This window comes from Gasterosteus aculeatus, chromosome 15 (assembly GCF_964276395.1).
Source record: "Gasterosteus aculeatus chromosome 15, fGasAcu3.hap1.1, whole genome shotgun sequence".
Classification (NCBI taxonomy): Eukaryota; Metazoa; Chordata; class Actinopteri; order Perciformes; family Gasterosteidae; genus Gasterosteus; species Gasterosteus aculeatus.
The window spans coordinates 3,886,801-3,901,603 of record NC_135703.1 but is presented as its reverse complement, the minus strand read 5'-3'; the positions used below and the strand labels follow the sequence as shown (position 1 = coordinate 3,901,603).

Sequence of the window (14,803 nt, the reverse complement as noted above, 5' to 3'; positions counted from 1 at the left end):
AAAGCAAATTACTATAATGGAGGCCTCAGCCTCAGACCCTCTGCGTATGACAGGGAGAGGGCCGGAGAGCGGTTTCGTCAGCGTGCATTACTGTCAAGCAAACTGAGGGGAAATAATTACCTTCCTCTGGGGGCTTTACTCCATTAAGGTTTGCGTGGGGGCCGTTTCTGTGTTTTGCTTGTCTGGCCGCGCCGCACACGCACCGCAAACAGGAAATGGATGAGGATAATGGACGCTTACTTAATGGACGTTGCTGCTACTGATTCCACTGTGTTTACTCCTACATTTGACATGTCAACGTCTCCTTTGTTTGCATCCGTCTGCTGAAAGATTTACGCCGGATAATGGAAGCTTGTATTCCCGGGAAGGACACGCTGACGGCTATACTTACGTCTTCCAGTCGCCTGGAGACAGTAGGACATATAACACTTCTTTAAAGGCAAATAAGGTTTAGCAATAAAGAGTAACTCTGTTAACAGTTTATTTGGTTCTCTAAATCAATGGGTGTAATGTACAAGTCAATATTTATTTGTACGTGTGGAGTGAATGATGCCTGATGGTACTTTGTGGGGGAACCAGATGCAACCTTCAAGTCATCAACAGCCCTCTCTTGAAAATGTTCCATTTTATTTTGACTCGAGACACTGTTATCGGAACAAAAATATTTATGTACATCAAATAGGCAACCGAAAATGTACAGCCTTACACAAAAAGGCAGTCCCTCGGAGTAATAGTACAACTTTTACCACATGTGCGTTAATGGGAGACAACATGTTATAGCAGCCGGGCAATTCAAGTGAAATAATTTTATAAGTCCATTCAAAAGCCGACTGCTCGGGAGTTAAGACCTATGCTGACCCGAGACGGGTGAGGGGGGGGGGGGGGCAGAGGACAGGAGGAGTCCCACTCACATGGTACACTTGATGCATGGAGATGGAGAGATGGCCGGGTAAGAGGCTCCACATTGTCTCATTTCTTTGTCTGACCTGTAATCATTTCTTCAAAGAACCTGACATCTTGCGTAGACCTTTTATCCTGTAGAGCAGCCCGTTGATAAAGTCCTGAAGGGAAGTCGCAGCAGCAATTACACACTAAGCAGTGAACTGGTAATCAAGCGATACCTCTTTTATCAAACAGTTTACTGTCTTTATATGCTTGTGTCCGGTATTGCGTAAGTTTAATTGGTCTCACCTCTTTTGGCTTTCCGCATTCATGCAAAAGCTCCTAACAAAGAAAAGAAAAAAACAACAGATATATCCTCAGGGGCAACATTGAGCAATTGTTTTGCGAGTTCCAGCAAAGGTTCAAGTGCTTGTTAAGCTTTTACCCCACATTGCAAACACTTACACACAGTAAGTACATACACACAGTATGTATGTCGAAACTCTTCAGCCTGACTGTTGGATTTCTGGGACTGTGTTGTTTGAAAAATAAATGACTGAATATAGAAATAACTGTCGACGACGATGTCTGTTTTTACGTCCGTTTGTTAATTCTCACCTGCAGACGGATTCTCTGTCCCTCGTCTGTCAGCTCCAGGAGCTCGTCTATGTCGATCTCCAGCTCTGGAATCTCTTCCTCCTTTAACAGCACAGAGACACAAATGTTCATTATCGTCACCATATTTCTCCCAACTTGTTTTTTCTGCATGCATACAAAAGCTACAACGTCAACCTCTGGCCGGGCTTTCACTAAGCAAGTGGTGAGACTAACCACTAACCACTGAGCGTCAGCAGTAAGATGTGATGCAACACGGCAGGGATTTTCATTGAAGCGCAATCGATGCAGTCGATTAGTTGGCACCAGACTTCTACGGGAAGAGGGCCTCTCGAATTAACGTTGTCTGTATTGTTGTGGTAAGAATAAACACGTGTCTTCCGTAATTGTTTCTTATGAAAATGATGGGATTGATGATGGTGATCTGCAGAACAATAAACGCTGAAGTGCAGCGAGGCGTGAAGGCGAAAAGGGCTCTGGGGGGGGGGTCTACTGGCAACGCGACGCTGCTACATTTTATGGGTGGTTTACCCAGCTGGCATTTATCTCAGCCGTTGCTCAGAGATTATTTACAGTTTATTTGTTCCTCTCGCTGTGAGCTGAAATACCAATCGAAGGACACTACACACCTTAATATATACAATATTCATTTGAAATGTCACTAAATCCATACAAACTGATTGTTCTAAAATAGCCTTAACTAAACAACGGTCGCCATCAGCGCTCATGTAATTATTGGAGGGAAACAAAAAAAGCGCACAGAGCCGTCAGTTCTAAAAAGCAAATATAGCATTATATCACAAGCACCCACCCTCACCTTTTTAACTACATTTTCAGAGGGAAAGAACTGTGCTTCAATCCATAAAGATAAAAATACATAGAGTCAGCAGGTGCACACTCAATTTTGACAAGCGGGGCCTCTTTTTAAGAGGAATATTTTCCGGTTGGGTAGTTTTTCATGGTTGGTGAGGATGAGGCTCACACTGCTTTCTGGTTGAGGACAGAGCAAATCAATGTGGAAGTGCTGAGTGGCCGCATAGATGGGCCCGTCTTCAGCGTCCCCTGTGCCTTCTCTAATTGATACACGCTGCCAGTTTGGACCTGGTGTGATTCCGCTGATGTGTGCAACACGCAGGTCTGGATGCTTTTTGTAAAGGCTTGGTCCATGGTGGAGCTTCAAATGGACGCTCTGCAGGTCCTGAGCGAACTCGACGCTAGAGCAGCTCACATAATAAGTAGTTATTTCAAATATTAGATGTATAATGGAGAATATTCTTCTTACCTTTTTGACATGCAACTATCCATTTGGGGAACTAATTTTGCTATAAAATATTTTAGTTATTCAAGTCCTTCTTTGCACTGAAGGGTTGGAAGGTTTCATCAGTATCTTGAGGTCAAAAACGTCTTTGGTTTGAAAATGAAATTTCAGTAATTAGGCTTGCATGATCATTTAAAAAATATATATTTTTAAGAAATGTTTACTTGATTCAGGTTTGTTGTACATATGTCCTTATTTCAAAGTATTGGTATTCATGGCCGTTGTAAAACAGTTTCTAAAGCATTTGCTGAGCAGATGACCCATAGTGATAGTGGTGACCCTTCTTCACTCTCCCACTTTTCCACTCAGCACATTTTAAATGATAATAAACATTAATGGAAGGACGTCCCAACATGCTCATGCTCCGCTAAGGCTAACCGGTCGGATGTAGCTTCATATTCAGACTCTGAGGGATTTTCATCCAAAGAGCAAATAGGTGAATTTATCTCAAGATGTAACTATTGCTTTAAAGGTTGTTTACAGTCCTATAATTTTCTACATGTGTATTACATGGAAGTGTTATGATATTCGCTCACCCATGGCTTTGGAAAATACTACAACAAAACATCTGGTTGGAGACCACACAGATGTGTTCGTAATGATAATGTTGAGGAAAACGTGCCCAGGAAATCCAGCTGTTAGGCAAAGAGGCCTGTGCCTGTTTGGCTTATCAGACCCTTCCCTTTTCCTGGTGGAGGCACCAGCTGCACACAAACAAAATATCCGTTAACTTCACACCAATGCCACAAAAATCAACCTTTCCACGTTTAACTGAAAGGTGTTTGTCACACCTCTCTTTTTAGTTTATTTTCTCTCAAAAGGTGTGAAGTTTGCCAAGTAGGCGCCGACTGCAGGCCGAGACAGCGCTTGTATGAATTAGAGATGCATCTAAATAATTCAGGTAGTGACACAGCGGACTGACGGTAAAATGCTTCCACGCGGAAGACTCTGAGAAGCAAACGAGTGACCTTCCCCTGAGCAAATGCAAAATGCATGGCACTAGGCGGTGCACGTGGGTGAGCCACAACTGATCCATACAAGTGGCTTATGCAAAGGGTCAGTTAAGCTCAGTAGGAGGTAAAACACTCATGTTCAGAGAGAGAGAAGATGCAGACTTTAATTGGTAAAGTCGTACATGAGAGGAACGTCTCTTAAGTCAAATTCAACCATGATTAAATCAAAGGCTATTGTATCTTTCATCATCTTATCGGCCGTGCTGGGATCCAATAGTTCAGGTGAATGCGGCTCATCCGCCATCTGTGCTGTGCAATTATCTCTCTTATTGGATTATGTTGGAACCAGAACACGAAAGGCCAATTACTGCAAATGTGCCCGTTTCTGGGACAACATCAAAGGAGCACAAAGAAAGACTTCAGAACTCTTTTCTCATGTCCTGGTTTCCACTAACGACATTATTCCATGCTCTGCTTTACGCTGGTAAATGGTATATTAGCACGTTTTTACCCTGGGGCACAAGTGTAAATGGAATAAAGCTTAAGGGATAAGTTTTGTGGTGAGACATATTTTTGCACAGTATGAAATGTGTATGTATTCAATATTAAAATGTCTTGAAATATGCCCATGCAGACAGTCCTTCATAACCTACTGGTCCTGAAAAAGAGACGCGGATGTAGCATTTGTAAATACCAAAGGAAAGGGTGTCTCTGGCAGCGTAAGGGGACGCAAGGGAGACGTGGCTACAGGTCGTCTGCACCCAGGGGGTCTCTGTGTGTTCTTCAACAATGAAACCTGAAACAGTTTGTCTCTTGTCGCCTCAGCGATGAAACGGAAGCGGCGTTGTCATCACATCTGAATCGTCGCGAGGAGGCTCGGGCTCCTCAACAGACACCACTTACTCCACGGTGCCGCGCTGCCTCATGTGGGCGATGAGACATCTGTTGCCATGGTTTCCCCTCGGAGGATGCCCACCAAATCAATACGGAGCCTCTGACATAATTGGATTGCATCCCACCGTACATGAGCAGTTATGATGGTTGTATTGCTGTGTTTGTTCTCTGTCGCGCAGGAGAGAGAGAGAGAGGGGAAGCTGCCTCTACGTGATCCCCTGCAGATATTAAACCCCATCTATGCAAAAAGGCCATTAATTAAAGAAACTACTGAAATAATACGGACACATTTCCACATTAAATCTGTTGTTTTTACATAACGCTTGTGTAAATACAACCTACATATCTAATCACTGTCATCATTGACATCCTCATGTATATGTGGCTTCTTTTCTGCAAATGAAAACGTGTTAAGAAACAACACACACAGACCGTAAAAAGAAGACATAAAGGTAAAAACTGCAACATGTGGAGTGCATTTCAAAATAAAAATACCCATGGCCATAATTTTTGATGCTTTCTCCGGCATTTAATTATTACTTACTGGGCTACTGTTGTGTTACTTTTGCTCTTTTACACCTCATTATTACTTCCTCCCCTGAGGTCAGTGATCATTGAATCTATTCACCTTCATAAAAACAACTTCTGAACATCTACATCACTTATAGCCATATGGCACCCACGTTTTAAGGGACATAGGTCAATGCCACGGTTGCAAACCGCTTAAAAATGCTTCCGGATGACATCATCATTATTATTACATATTGGAATATGGCACCTACTTAATGACACATTAGGACTTAGTGCCAAAAATTGCATCTATGAAGCAAAGCTGCTTGCCTTCCAGTCTTCGGGGTTAGGGACAGATACCCCCCCCCCCTTCCCCCTCTTTAAGGTACAGATCAGTATCACCCTTGCTCCTTCCCCTCGCCTCATCCTCAGGGCACCCGGCCCCCGGGTGCGTGCCCACGCAGACCCGGCCCTGCCCTACCTCGCAGTCGAACAGCAGGTGCAGCTGCCCGTCGATCCACTCCTCGATGTCCAGCCTCCTCTGCAGGTCCTTGCGGTTGTATTTGACGGTCAGCTTGCCCAGCTTGCGGTGCGCCGGCTCCTCTGTTTTGTCCGCCGACTGGAACATCACCCTGGACTGGGCGCTGGGCTCCGACGCCATGGCTGTGCACGGCCTCCGGGGGAACCGTTTGAAACGCTGTGAGCTCACACACACACACGCACGCACACACACAGACACACACACACACACACACAGATACAGACCCACGCGTTTGCTTTGCACACCCTGCTGTGTCCGGCGTGCTGCTGTTCCCACGCGTATCTCCTATTCTCTGGTTGAGTGTCTGCGCTCTGTAACGCCGACTCTCTCCCTCTCTGAAGCTCACTGCTGCCCTGCTCTCCTCCCCTCCTCCTCCTCTAGCAACACCCACCGGCTGCACTATCATGAAGATGGTAATGAGATACGCCTCTGTGTGCATGTGTGTGTGTGAGGCTGTTCAGTATTTGCGCGTGTGCACATGCACTCTATAAGGTGTGTTTGCTTTTGGCTCTCTTTCTTCGTGTTATATCAGATGAGAGAGCACAGTTCAATTGCAGCAATAAAAAAAAAAAAACTGGAGAAGGTGTGAAAGGGCATCTGCAACACGTCAGGAGTTGTGCTAGAAGTTTTACTGAATATAAAATATATCACAAACTATAGCAATTAGGGTGCTCTTTTGTCTGCAGTCATACGATTTGTAGATGTGCTTATCATCAGAAACATTTACCAACACACACACGTTTCCTAATATTCACTCAGTAACAGGAACCAAAGTATTTTTTGGGTCTAGTTTCTGGCTCCGGTACCTGCAAACAGCTGGGTCCCTGTGACCGGTGAGCCAGGAGCCCTGTGGTGTGAGAGCTGCCTCGGCCTTCATAGCGGGCATTAGGCAGGTGCACGTTTAATAAGCCTTGAAGTCAAACTGACGGCCTCGGTTACACACAAATGAATGATGGATGAGCAGGGAAGCACTATTTATGGCCGAAGGGAAATGTGAATTGTGAATCAGCAACGCCACATAAAACCCACCATCAAAACTTCACAGTTTCTACCAGTCGAGACCACGGCGACAACGAGTTTCCACGGGTCCTATTGCCGTATGAATAATGGGGCTCAGTTTTTGTTTTTTTTGGCAGGGACCATCAGTCAGCCGTAGCTGCTGCATGTGCACCCACTGATGCACCGTCTGTTACAAACACTGAATTATTGAGAGCCTCTCGCGGCTCCACTTTCCAGACAAACAAATTCATTCATCACGTCTCATGCTCCTCGCACTCGGCCAGGCGGAGCATTCGATGGAACGCGTGGGCCGTTAATGAGCTTGACCTTTTCTGTTTTATCCTCCCCTCCCGATCCATGGAGATGTGAGGAAACTGCAGACTTTATGGATACTACTAAGTATTATTTTAATTTATTTTTAAAACAATCGGTGTGCTGAATATGCCTCTTCAGCCAAACAGTTCAGCTGGATTTCATAACATTTTCTGCTTCCTGTAGACTTAATTGTCGACTGACTCATCACATGAGAATTGGATGACTCAGTGCATGAATCATAAATACTCGCTCCATTGCGAAAAAGAATATTGTGCTCCGTGCTACTTAAAAACACAGGGGATTAAATGATTATTCTAAATGGGAGAAAAGGAAAATCGACAATATTTTGAGAAAAATCATTTGGAAGTTTCAGCTTCTTCGTCTGCGGACGTGATCATACTGCCACCTCCTGGAATAAAGGCCGAGGACCCACAAAGCCACAACACTCCCTCTTCATGTCTGAACACTGGATGTAAATGTTTTCATGAGCTCATATTACCACCAGAGGTTATCTGAGCTCCTTCTTTCTCTTTAGTTTGTGTGGTTTAACGCTGTTGGCCACGTGATAAACAGATAACGTCTTCTGATACTGAAGTAAATAACACATTTATTTACACTTTATTTTGCCTTCGATTATTTGATTATATTGTATCTGGTAATTGTAGACTATGTTTTAGTAACCTAGTGGGTAAATACTCATATTGTCCTCTACTAGCTGTGACTGTTGTGTACCATTTGTAGTTTCAACTATTACTTATTCATTGGAGAACTCCAGGAGCCTCATTAACAACAGAAAAAGAGGTATTTGCTAATTGTAGAAGTTTGTAGATCACCTTCAATCCTCTCCCTAACAAGTGTACCAATTTTGCAGCACACTAATAAAAAGTTGGCAAACCAATAAGAAAATAAAACAATTTTTAACAGTTAAGATAACACTAAACAATGTAAGACTAGACATGTCCGCGTGTAAAGGGCCGTTTCCTCTGTCGCGGTATAAAACAACCCGGATATTTCAGTGGCGCTTTAGGCTCTTGTTTGAGCCGCTCAGAGAACAAGGGAGTGGCATCCGAGGAGTGGAATTTCACTTCCTGAATCACACAGGTGACGCACCTGTGTAATGTCGTCGGTCGCGGTGGCTTTTATTTCGACACCAAACAGTTTCAGAGTCGTTAAGGGTCGGATCGGCGCTTCCGCGGAATTTAGGTGAGTCGTTTTTGGACGCGTAGCAGAGCTCGAAGGGAAAACGTTGGAGAGGAGAAGCAACGCGCGGCCCGACCGACGCACATCAAAGGAAGGAAGAAGAAAAAAAATAATTAAGAATAAAATCTCCTTTTTTCGGTTCGACAAGAAGTTCGTATTTTTATTCACCACCGTCGAGAACCGCTGACCTCTGGATTTGTACCCGCGTGGGAGTCTTTACCCCGGGCCCTCGCGATGCGCTCCCTCCGCGGGGGACAACGCGGAGCGCGTGCGCTCCGGCCGCTGCTCGCGCCGCCGCCGCTGCTGCTGCTGCTGCTCCTGCTGCTGGAATCGACCCGCGCGCAGGACGCCGGGCAGACGTGTCTCGCGCGCTTCAAGAATGGCCGGGACGACTTCGTCCTCGACGCCGACGAGTCCGTGAAGGACGGGGCCACGTTCATCTCGTCGCCGCCGTTGACCCGCCAGCGGGACTGCGTGGCGGCCTGCTGCAAGGACCCCGAGTGCAATGTGGCCTTCATGGAGCGCGGCGACGAGGAGGGCGCCGTCAAGTCCTGCTTCCTCTTCGACTGCGTCTACAACAAGAAGTACGCCTGCCGCTTCTTCCGCAAGACGGGATACATCAGTTCCATCCTCGACTCCGTTTACGAGAGTTACCTGGCAGTGGACGCGAGAAGTAAGTCAAGTAAAACTCTTAAAACTAGTGATTTGTTTTTTTAAATAATTAAAAAAAGAGTTGTGGTTTAGGCCTCTTGAGTTCGGGGTCGTACTAACAGTGGTATGTCCTACATACAAAGATGTGAGGTTGACCTATTTAGGGCTCAGATACAAAAAAAAACAGCCTGGAGGCAGAAACCCCCAATGGGCCCGTTCACACACGTCAGCTCATTGTGGCCCCTGAACACCGATATTCAGTCCAGGTGTGACCTCTCTGCTCACCTGTCACATGGTCTCTCTCCAGGAGCCGCTGACCGGCCCCCGATGGCCAACGGAGGCCCGGATCGCGTGGTCCAACCTCAGGACACTGTGAGGTTGAACGGCATGGCGAGCGCCGATGACAACAAGGAGTTAACTTTCCAGTGGAAAATGCTCACTAGTTACCCTTTTGCAGTCATTGAGGTGAGGAAACGCGCCGTGATCTTAATAACAATCATCATCATCATCATCCTTTGTGGAGAAGCCGGTAAATGAAAGCTGTCCGTCTGTGGCGTCTAGAAAACCGGCTTTGACGACGAGATCGCCGTCTCCAATCTGACGTCTGGGGTGTACAAGTTCCAGCTAACGGTCACGGACTCCATCGGCCAGTCGGACACCACCAAAGTCACCGTGCTGGTCCTGACCCCCGAGCAGTCCGAACGTGAGTATCTGGGCCGAGCTTCAGCGCAACTCAACATGGTCATTCGTTGATTTTAGGACGTCGGTGTCTGTCGCGTTTACTTGGAAAGCATTTGAAACATTTTTATCTTGTGTGCCGAAACATGCATACCATTAGAGTGTGCAAGTCTTTGTTTAACATGAGAACCGGATGACATGGTTTTTTCTAGTTTCTCTGCAGATATGGGCTCATGTTTTGTTTTTTGGCAGAATAAATAGTTTAATTTCAGCAGTAAACACAAGTCGTGTGTCCACCGTATTCAATGTCTCCTGCATTGGATTTAATGTAAATACAATGCTGAGAGGATGGTTCTCAGCATTTTTTAAATGGCTTCATAAACTCCCATAAACCTTCTTTAAAGAAATTATTGGTATGGTAGTGTGTGTATATATATTTTCACACAATCAAATTTTAAAATTGTAGTGTTGAGAACAGGTTGTGACTGAGTATTTTTTTTTTTTTTTTTTTTTTTTTTCCAGCATTGTTTGGAAACCTGTCTCAACATGCGCAACTAGATTCTCTGGAACTGAATAACGAAACCGTGAAGATAGAAGCTAAAGGCTCATGTGATTTAGACGATTGGATTAGATTAGTCTCTTTTTAAAAAATTTTTTTTTTAACAATTCTAAATTAATTAATTATATATGGAATTAAGTGGCGGCGAGGCTTTTTTGTGTAAAAGTAATGTCTTTCTTTGTTTCACGTGGATGCCTTCGCTTCCCTTTTTCAAACACAAGAAAAGCCGCAGCGAAGCTCTCTTGGCAAATTTAGTTTCTACTGCAAACTGAAGTGATCGGGGAAGTTGCACTGCTCCCCGTGTGCCGCCCCCCCCACCCCCCCCAACAGAACCGGTCTCTCTGGTTCCAGCTTGGGTTACACAAACAACACTTCACCCACCGCTGTTAATCCTTCTCTCCCAGATATCTCGTTCAAAAGCTCTTTAAACTCCGTGGCTGCATATTTACGGCTCGTTGATTTGAATGACTGAAGGACAAAAAAGCTCTTGACTACTCCAGCGGCTCGGTTATTGATTGACAGCCGGTGTCACGGAGAGCGTGAGCAATGTGCTACAGTATGCACGGGCCTACACGTCAATGCTGCGTCATTTACACCACAATGAGGGGGCTTGAAATGAGGGCCCCTGGATGCCAGGCGGACGTGGTGATGAAGCGATTGCTCGCAGTTGTGATTCTGCAGTTGGCATAAATGGCCGCAGTGTACGTGAGAAGTCTGGTTTCACTTAGGACGTGAATCATTGACCACACGCAGGCAACCATCGCCGCCTCTAACCTCAAACCAACTCATCCAGAGAGTAGTTCTGTCTGTCGGCTCACGAGACGACGACAAAAGAAGGAAGTGGTGCCTGCTGCAGTGTCACTTCTCATGAATTAATCTCATACATTGAATCTGCATTTTCCACGCAGTACCCAGGAGAACATTCATACCTGTATTTTGAGCTAAATCGTGCACGTGACATCACGGGGGGAAAAAAAAATCAAACTTCTCCCACATGTGAACTTTGCACTTACCCGAGTGCCTATTAACTGTGAACCAAACCCCACCGTGTTTTATTCTGTGTGCTACCAGACCACTGCATGGTTCCGCCAAAGGTCGGGCCGTGTCGTGGCTCCTTCCCTCGCTGGCATTACAACGCCGCCTCGGAGAAGTGTGAGGAGTTCACGTTCGGGGGCTGCCGCCCGAATCTCAACAACTATCTCTCTAAGGAGGAGTGCTCCAAAGCCTGCAGCAGCTCAGGTATCTGTGACCGGAGCTTTTGTACTTTAATTATCTCTGAGACATCAACATTAAATGAACGGCAGTCGAAGAAATCAAGTCATTGACTGTTATCCATTTTCAACAAACGATTGAACTGTAATTGATTTTTGTTACTTTTCAGAAAAATCTGGTAAAGGTGGAAGACTTTTGCCCATTCCTGAGACTCCAGGTAGGAGGACGCTGCGGCGCATTTTTACCGTCCCACACAATTCAAATGTTGACGTTTGTGAGGATTGTGACAATGCCCCTCGGTCCTTGTGCCACGACCAGAAAAATGCGGCGTCGAGTGTGCAGACGGGGAGTTCACCTGCGCAAACGGCTGCTGCCTGGCTCCGGGCCTGGAGTGCGACTTGATTTCGCAGTGTAGCGACGGCTCGGATGAGCAGACGTGCAATGACTGTGAGCGCCGACTATCCCAACTAGGATTCACTTTCATACAGGCCGATGCAAATGCAGCAATGATAAAAAAAGAAATATAAAAAAACGCTCAACTAGACTAACTTGGATTATGTCATGTGTCCTTATTAGTGGAGAACAATTTTCGGATTCTGCTGCAGATTCCAGTGGATGAACAAAAAGGTCCTTTTTTTTTTTGTTTTGTTTTTATTTTATTTTTTTTGTTCTGTTTTGCTTTTCAAACCTCTTGTCTGTCAGGCTTTTTGTCACCTGGGATTTGTTATTTTTGCCATTTCTTTCTCAACTGCCTAAAATCTCACCTTGACTGCCCCTTCTTCCCCCCCCCCCCCGTTAGTGCGCTGCACCGAGCTTCCAGACACCGGCACCTGCAGGGACAGTTTGACCAAGTGGTACTACGACCCCCTCCAGGAGCACTGCCTCCCCTTCAACTACGGTGGCTGCCAAGGAAATAACAACCGATTTGACACCGAGGAGGTCTGCGCTCGAATGTGCCGTGGGGTAACAGGTGGGTTTTTAAGGCTGCCGCGTCTGCGTTTCCTTGCGTCGCTCTGGAAACGGAGAAATATAAACTAGGCTTTACTCCCATTTTCGTCATTTTACAGATGTTTTCAAACTGGTGAATTAAACTGTCCAGTCATTTTACATTGTGGTTTTCATGAGAAAGAAATACTTCTTTTAATGGCACATAATAATTCAAAAATCACACCCGCTTTGTCTTTATTGCAGGAAACGACGTATTTGCCAAACAAAAGACCACCCCAAACGGTCTGACTACTGGAAATACAGGTATGTTCTCCTTTCATTTGCTCATTCGAGACTAAAGCCGAAGCTCAAATAATACCTTCTTGTGATTATAAAACGCTGTACAGCTCCATATATGGCCCGTTTTTCCTTTTTGTTTTTAACATGTAGTTTTCATTCATTGAGCAGGTGTCGTAGCTATAGCCGCCATCCTGGGTGTAGCCATCTTCGTCCTGCTCTGCATCGTGGTGTACTGCCTCATGAAGAGTAAGAAGAAGACCTCGCAGCGGCGCCACGACCCCGTCAACACCGTCCCGGTCACGTTGGAGGACAGGGAGCGCCTGGTCTACAACAGCACCACCAAGCCCATCTGAGCTCGTCTCCGCCTCCAGTTGCTGGAGACTTAGTCTCCTCCTCGTCGTCGTCTTCTTACGCTGAGCAAACCAGGTCCTCGCGTTTTTTTTTTTTTATTGTGTCCATGTACGGATGTACGTACATAGAAGCCTCAACGTCTTCAGAGATGAAAATGTGATGTGTTCATATTTTAACTTTTATGTAGTGTTGAATTGTCAGTTTGTACTTTGGTTAACAGTGAAGGACGGCCGTTAGTCGGCTTCGCCACTGGAGATCGTTGAATCAGGTTGAATTCCTAAATATTTTCTGCGTAATATGTTTCCTTTAACCAATCCGATGTTCTTAGTGAAGAGCTCTTTTTTTTTTTTAAATAAAGTCATTTCAAAAGTTAGATCTTGAATTGTCATGGTCTGCCTGGGTCCGTTACTTAGAAGTAAGCGTCTAGGTTCCTGTGGGCCCCGTGAGCGCTTTGGGAATGTTGTTTTAGGTTTAATGGAAATCCCTTTTGCCAGCTTTTTCACTTTGACAAATCTATTTTTATTCTGTTTATAAAACCATGTTACATGAAATTACATGAAATGCAAAAGGTTGTACATAATCATAGGATTTTTAGGAAGTAATATTTTACTTGACGAAGGTATTTTTTTGATTATTCAGACATGTTTCTAAACGAGTACAATGCCTACATTAAACAAAGCTATTAATGCCTTTTAAAAGACGCCTCAATGCTTGTTTGTACAAATGAAATAATGTAGGTGTCTGTAACTTTAGCAGTATCGGATTGTTTCGTCTAAATAAATATATCAAATCAAAATGCCCTTTTCTCTGACTTTTTACCTTGAGACAACTGCTATCAAAGTTCTTCAATCTTAGTCACTATTTCTAAATTCACATTAAGGAATGCAGCTTTATTTGTTATTTATACATGTATTGAATGTTGTACTAAGAATGAAAGTGACTTAAGTTCTTTTTGATCTTGCATTTTGACGATATGCAATATAACATGTTTTCCACAATATGGAATATAATATACCTCTTGGTGTTACATTTTATCTAATTAGAATTCAAATTAATGTTTTGACAGCGCTGCTATCCAGTACAGCAATACGTACTAGTTAAATGGAATTCCTTCCCCATCCTTTCTAGGTGTATAATATAAAATAACTTAAATGAGTAATAATAAATTAATACATGTATAAATAAATACTGAATAAATAAATGCTTAGATGCTTGTATAAATTAATGCGGAAATAAATACAGAAATATTTAAATGCTGAAATACTTACTGAAATAAATAAACATATATTAATAAATGCTGAAATGTAGAAATAAATACGGAAATAAATGAATCAATGTATCCATAAACAAACGTTGAGAATCACACAGGTTATAAACAAATACAGAACATTTATTTCTAATGTTTTGTCCTCCATGGTATAAGCCAAAGTTACTAACACATTAGAAAGAAAGCTTTTCACTACCAACAGGTGGCGACATTAGTTCATAAAACTCAAGATTGTTAAATCAGTTTACTATGGGTCACCCAAACACTATTTAACAAATACAGCCATGTCTTAATTACAACCTTTATTACAGTAAAGCTTTAAGGAAACACAGCTGCACATTTTAGACTTGAAACAAGGCAAATTCACAAATCTGTAGCTTTACTCATGACAATCAGCTGCATCTTCACATTGTGTTGACTTTCGGTGAAGTCGTCCAGCATATTTAGGCTATATAGACTTTCTTCGCAGCCTATTTGGGTGCAAAGAGGGGGTTGCGTAAAGCAAACGCGCCCCTTTCTATTTAATCACACACACATAAATTATCATCCACACAATATATTCACAGAAGTCATCCTTTGTGAGTCCTCCAGTCTACTGACCTGACCATAATAAATGTAATTGGCGGAACTA

General features: G+C 44.1%; 2 protein-coding genes across 4 annotated transcripts; one reads left to right on the top strand and one right to left on the bottom strand.

The window, feature by feature from the left end:
- Positions 1–608: 608 nt before the first annotated feature.
- On the bottom strand, positions 609–8,795 carry ppp1r14d (protein phosphatase 1 regulatory inhibitor subunit 14D). Of its 2 annotated transcripts, XM_040198985.2 has the most exons (4): positions 5,654–8,795; positions 1,501–1,581; positions 1,192–1,224; positions 609–1,061 (listed from the first exon to the last, which is right to left on the bottom strand). In XM_040198985.2, exons 1-4 carry the CDS (start codon positions 5,831–5,833, stop codon positions 993–995), a joined length of 363 nt encoding a protein of 120 aa, XP_040054919.2. In that variant the 5' UTR covers positions 5,834–8,795; the 3' UTR covers positions 609–992. The 2 variants fall into 2 exon arrangements, with proteins under 2 accessions (XP_040054919.2, XP_077945574.1); XM_078089448.1 differs by having other exon boundaries at positions 609–1,224; positions 5,654–6,339.
- spint1a (serine peptidase inhibitor, Kunitz type 1 a) lies at positions 7,436–13,701 on the top strand. 2 transcript variants are annotated; one of them, XM_040198919.2, is made up of 10 exons: positions 7,436–8,900; positions 9,186–9,343; positions 9,440–9,581; positions 11,187–11,354; positions 11,497–11,544; positions 11,646–11,774; positions 11,904–11,954; positions 12,127–12,297; positions 12,519–12,578; positions 12,723–13,701. In XM_040198919.2, exons 1-10 carry the CDS (start codon positions 8,462–8,464, stop codon positions 12,905–12,907), a joined length of 1,551 nt encoding a protein of 516 aa, XP_040054853.2. In that variant the 5' UTR covers positions 7,436–8,461; the 3' UTR covers positions 12,908–13,701. The 2 variants fall into 2 exon arrangements, with proteins under 2 accessions (XP_040054853.2, XP_040054854.2); XM_040198920.2 differs by lacking the exon at positions 11,904–11,954.
- The last annotated feature ends 1,102 nt before the right edge of the window (positions 13,702–14,803 follow it).

Excerpts from the sequence above, each read along its gene's own strand:
- ppp1r14d (XM_078089448.1), bottom strand. The coding sequence starts at position 5,833 with ATGGCGTCGGAGCCCAGCGCCCAGTCCAGGGTGATGTTCCAGTCGGCG. Across the intron at positions 1,582-5,653 it reads ACCTGCTGTTCGACTGCGAG|GAGGAAGAGATTCCAGAGCT; the intron begins GTAGGGCAGGGC and ends GTGCTGTTAAAG. Across the intron at positions 1,225-1,500 it reads GACAGAGAATCCGTCTGCAG|GAGCTTTTGCATGAATGCGG; the intron begins GTGAGAATTAAC and ends TTTCTTTGTTAG.
- spint1a (XM_040198919.2), top strand. The coding sequence starts at position 8,462 with ATGCGCTCCCTCCGCGGGGGACAACGCGGAGCGCGTGCGCTCCGGCCG. Across the intron at positions 11,355-11,496 it reads CAAAGCCTGCAGCAGCTCAG|AAAAATCTGGTAAAGGTGGA; the intron begins GTATCTGTGACC and ends GTTACTTTTCAG. Across the intron at positions 11,955-12,126 it reads TCCAGTGGATGAACAAAAAG|TGCGCTGCACCGAGCTTCCA; the intron begins GTCCTTTTTTTT and ends CCCCCCCGTTAG.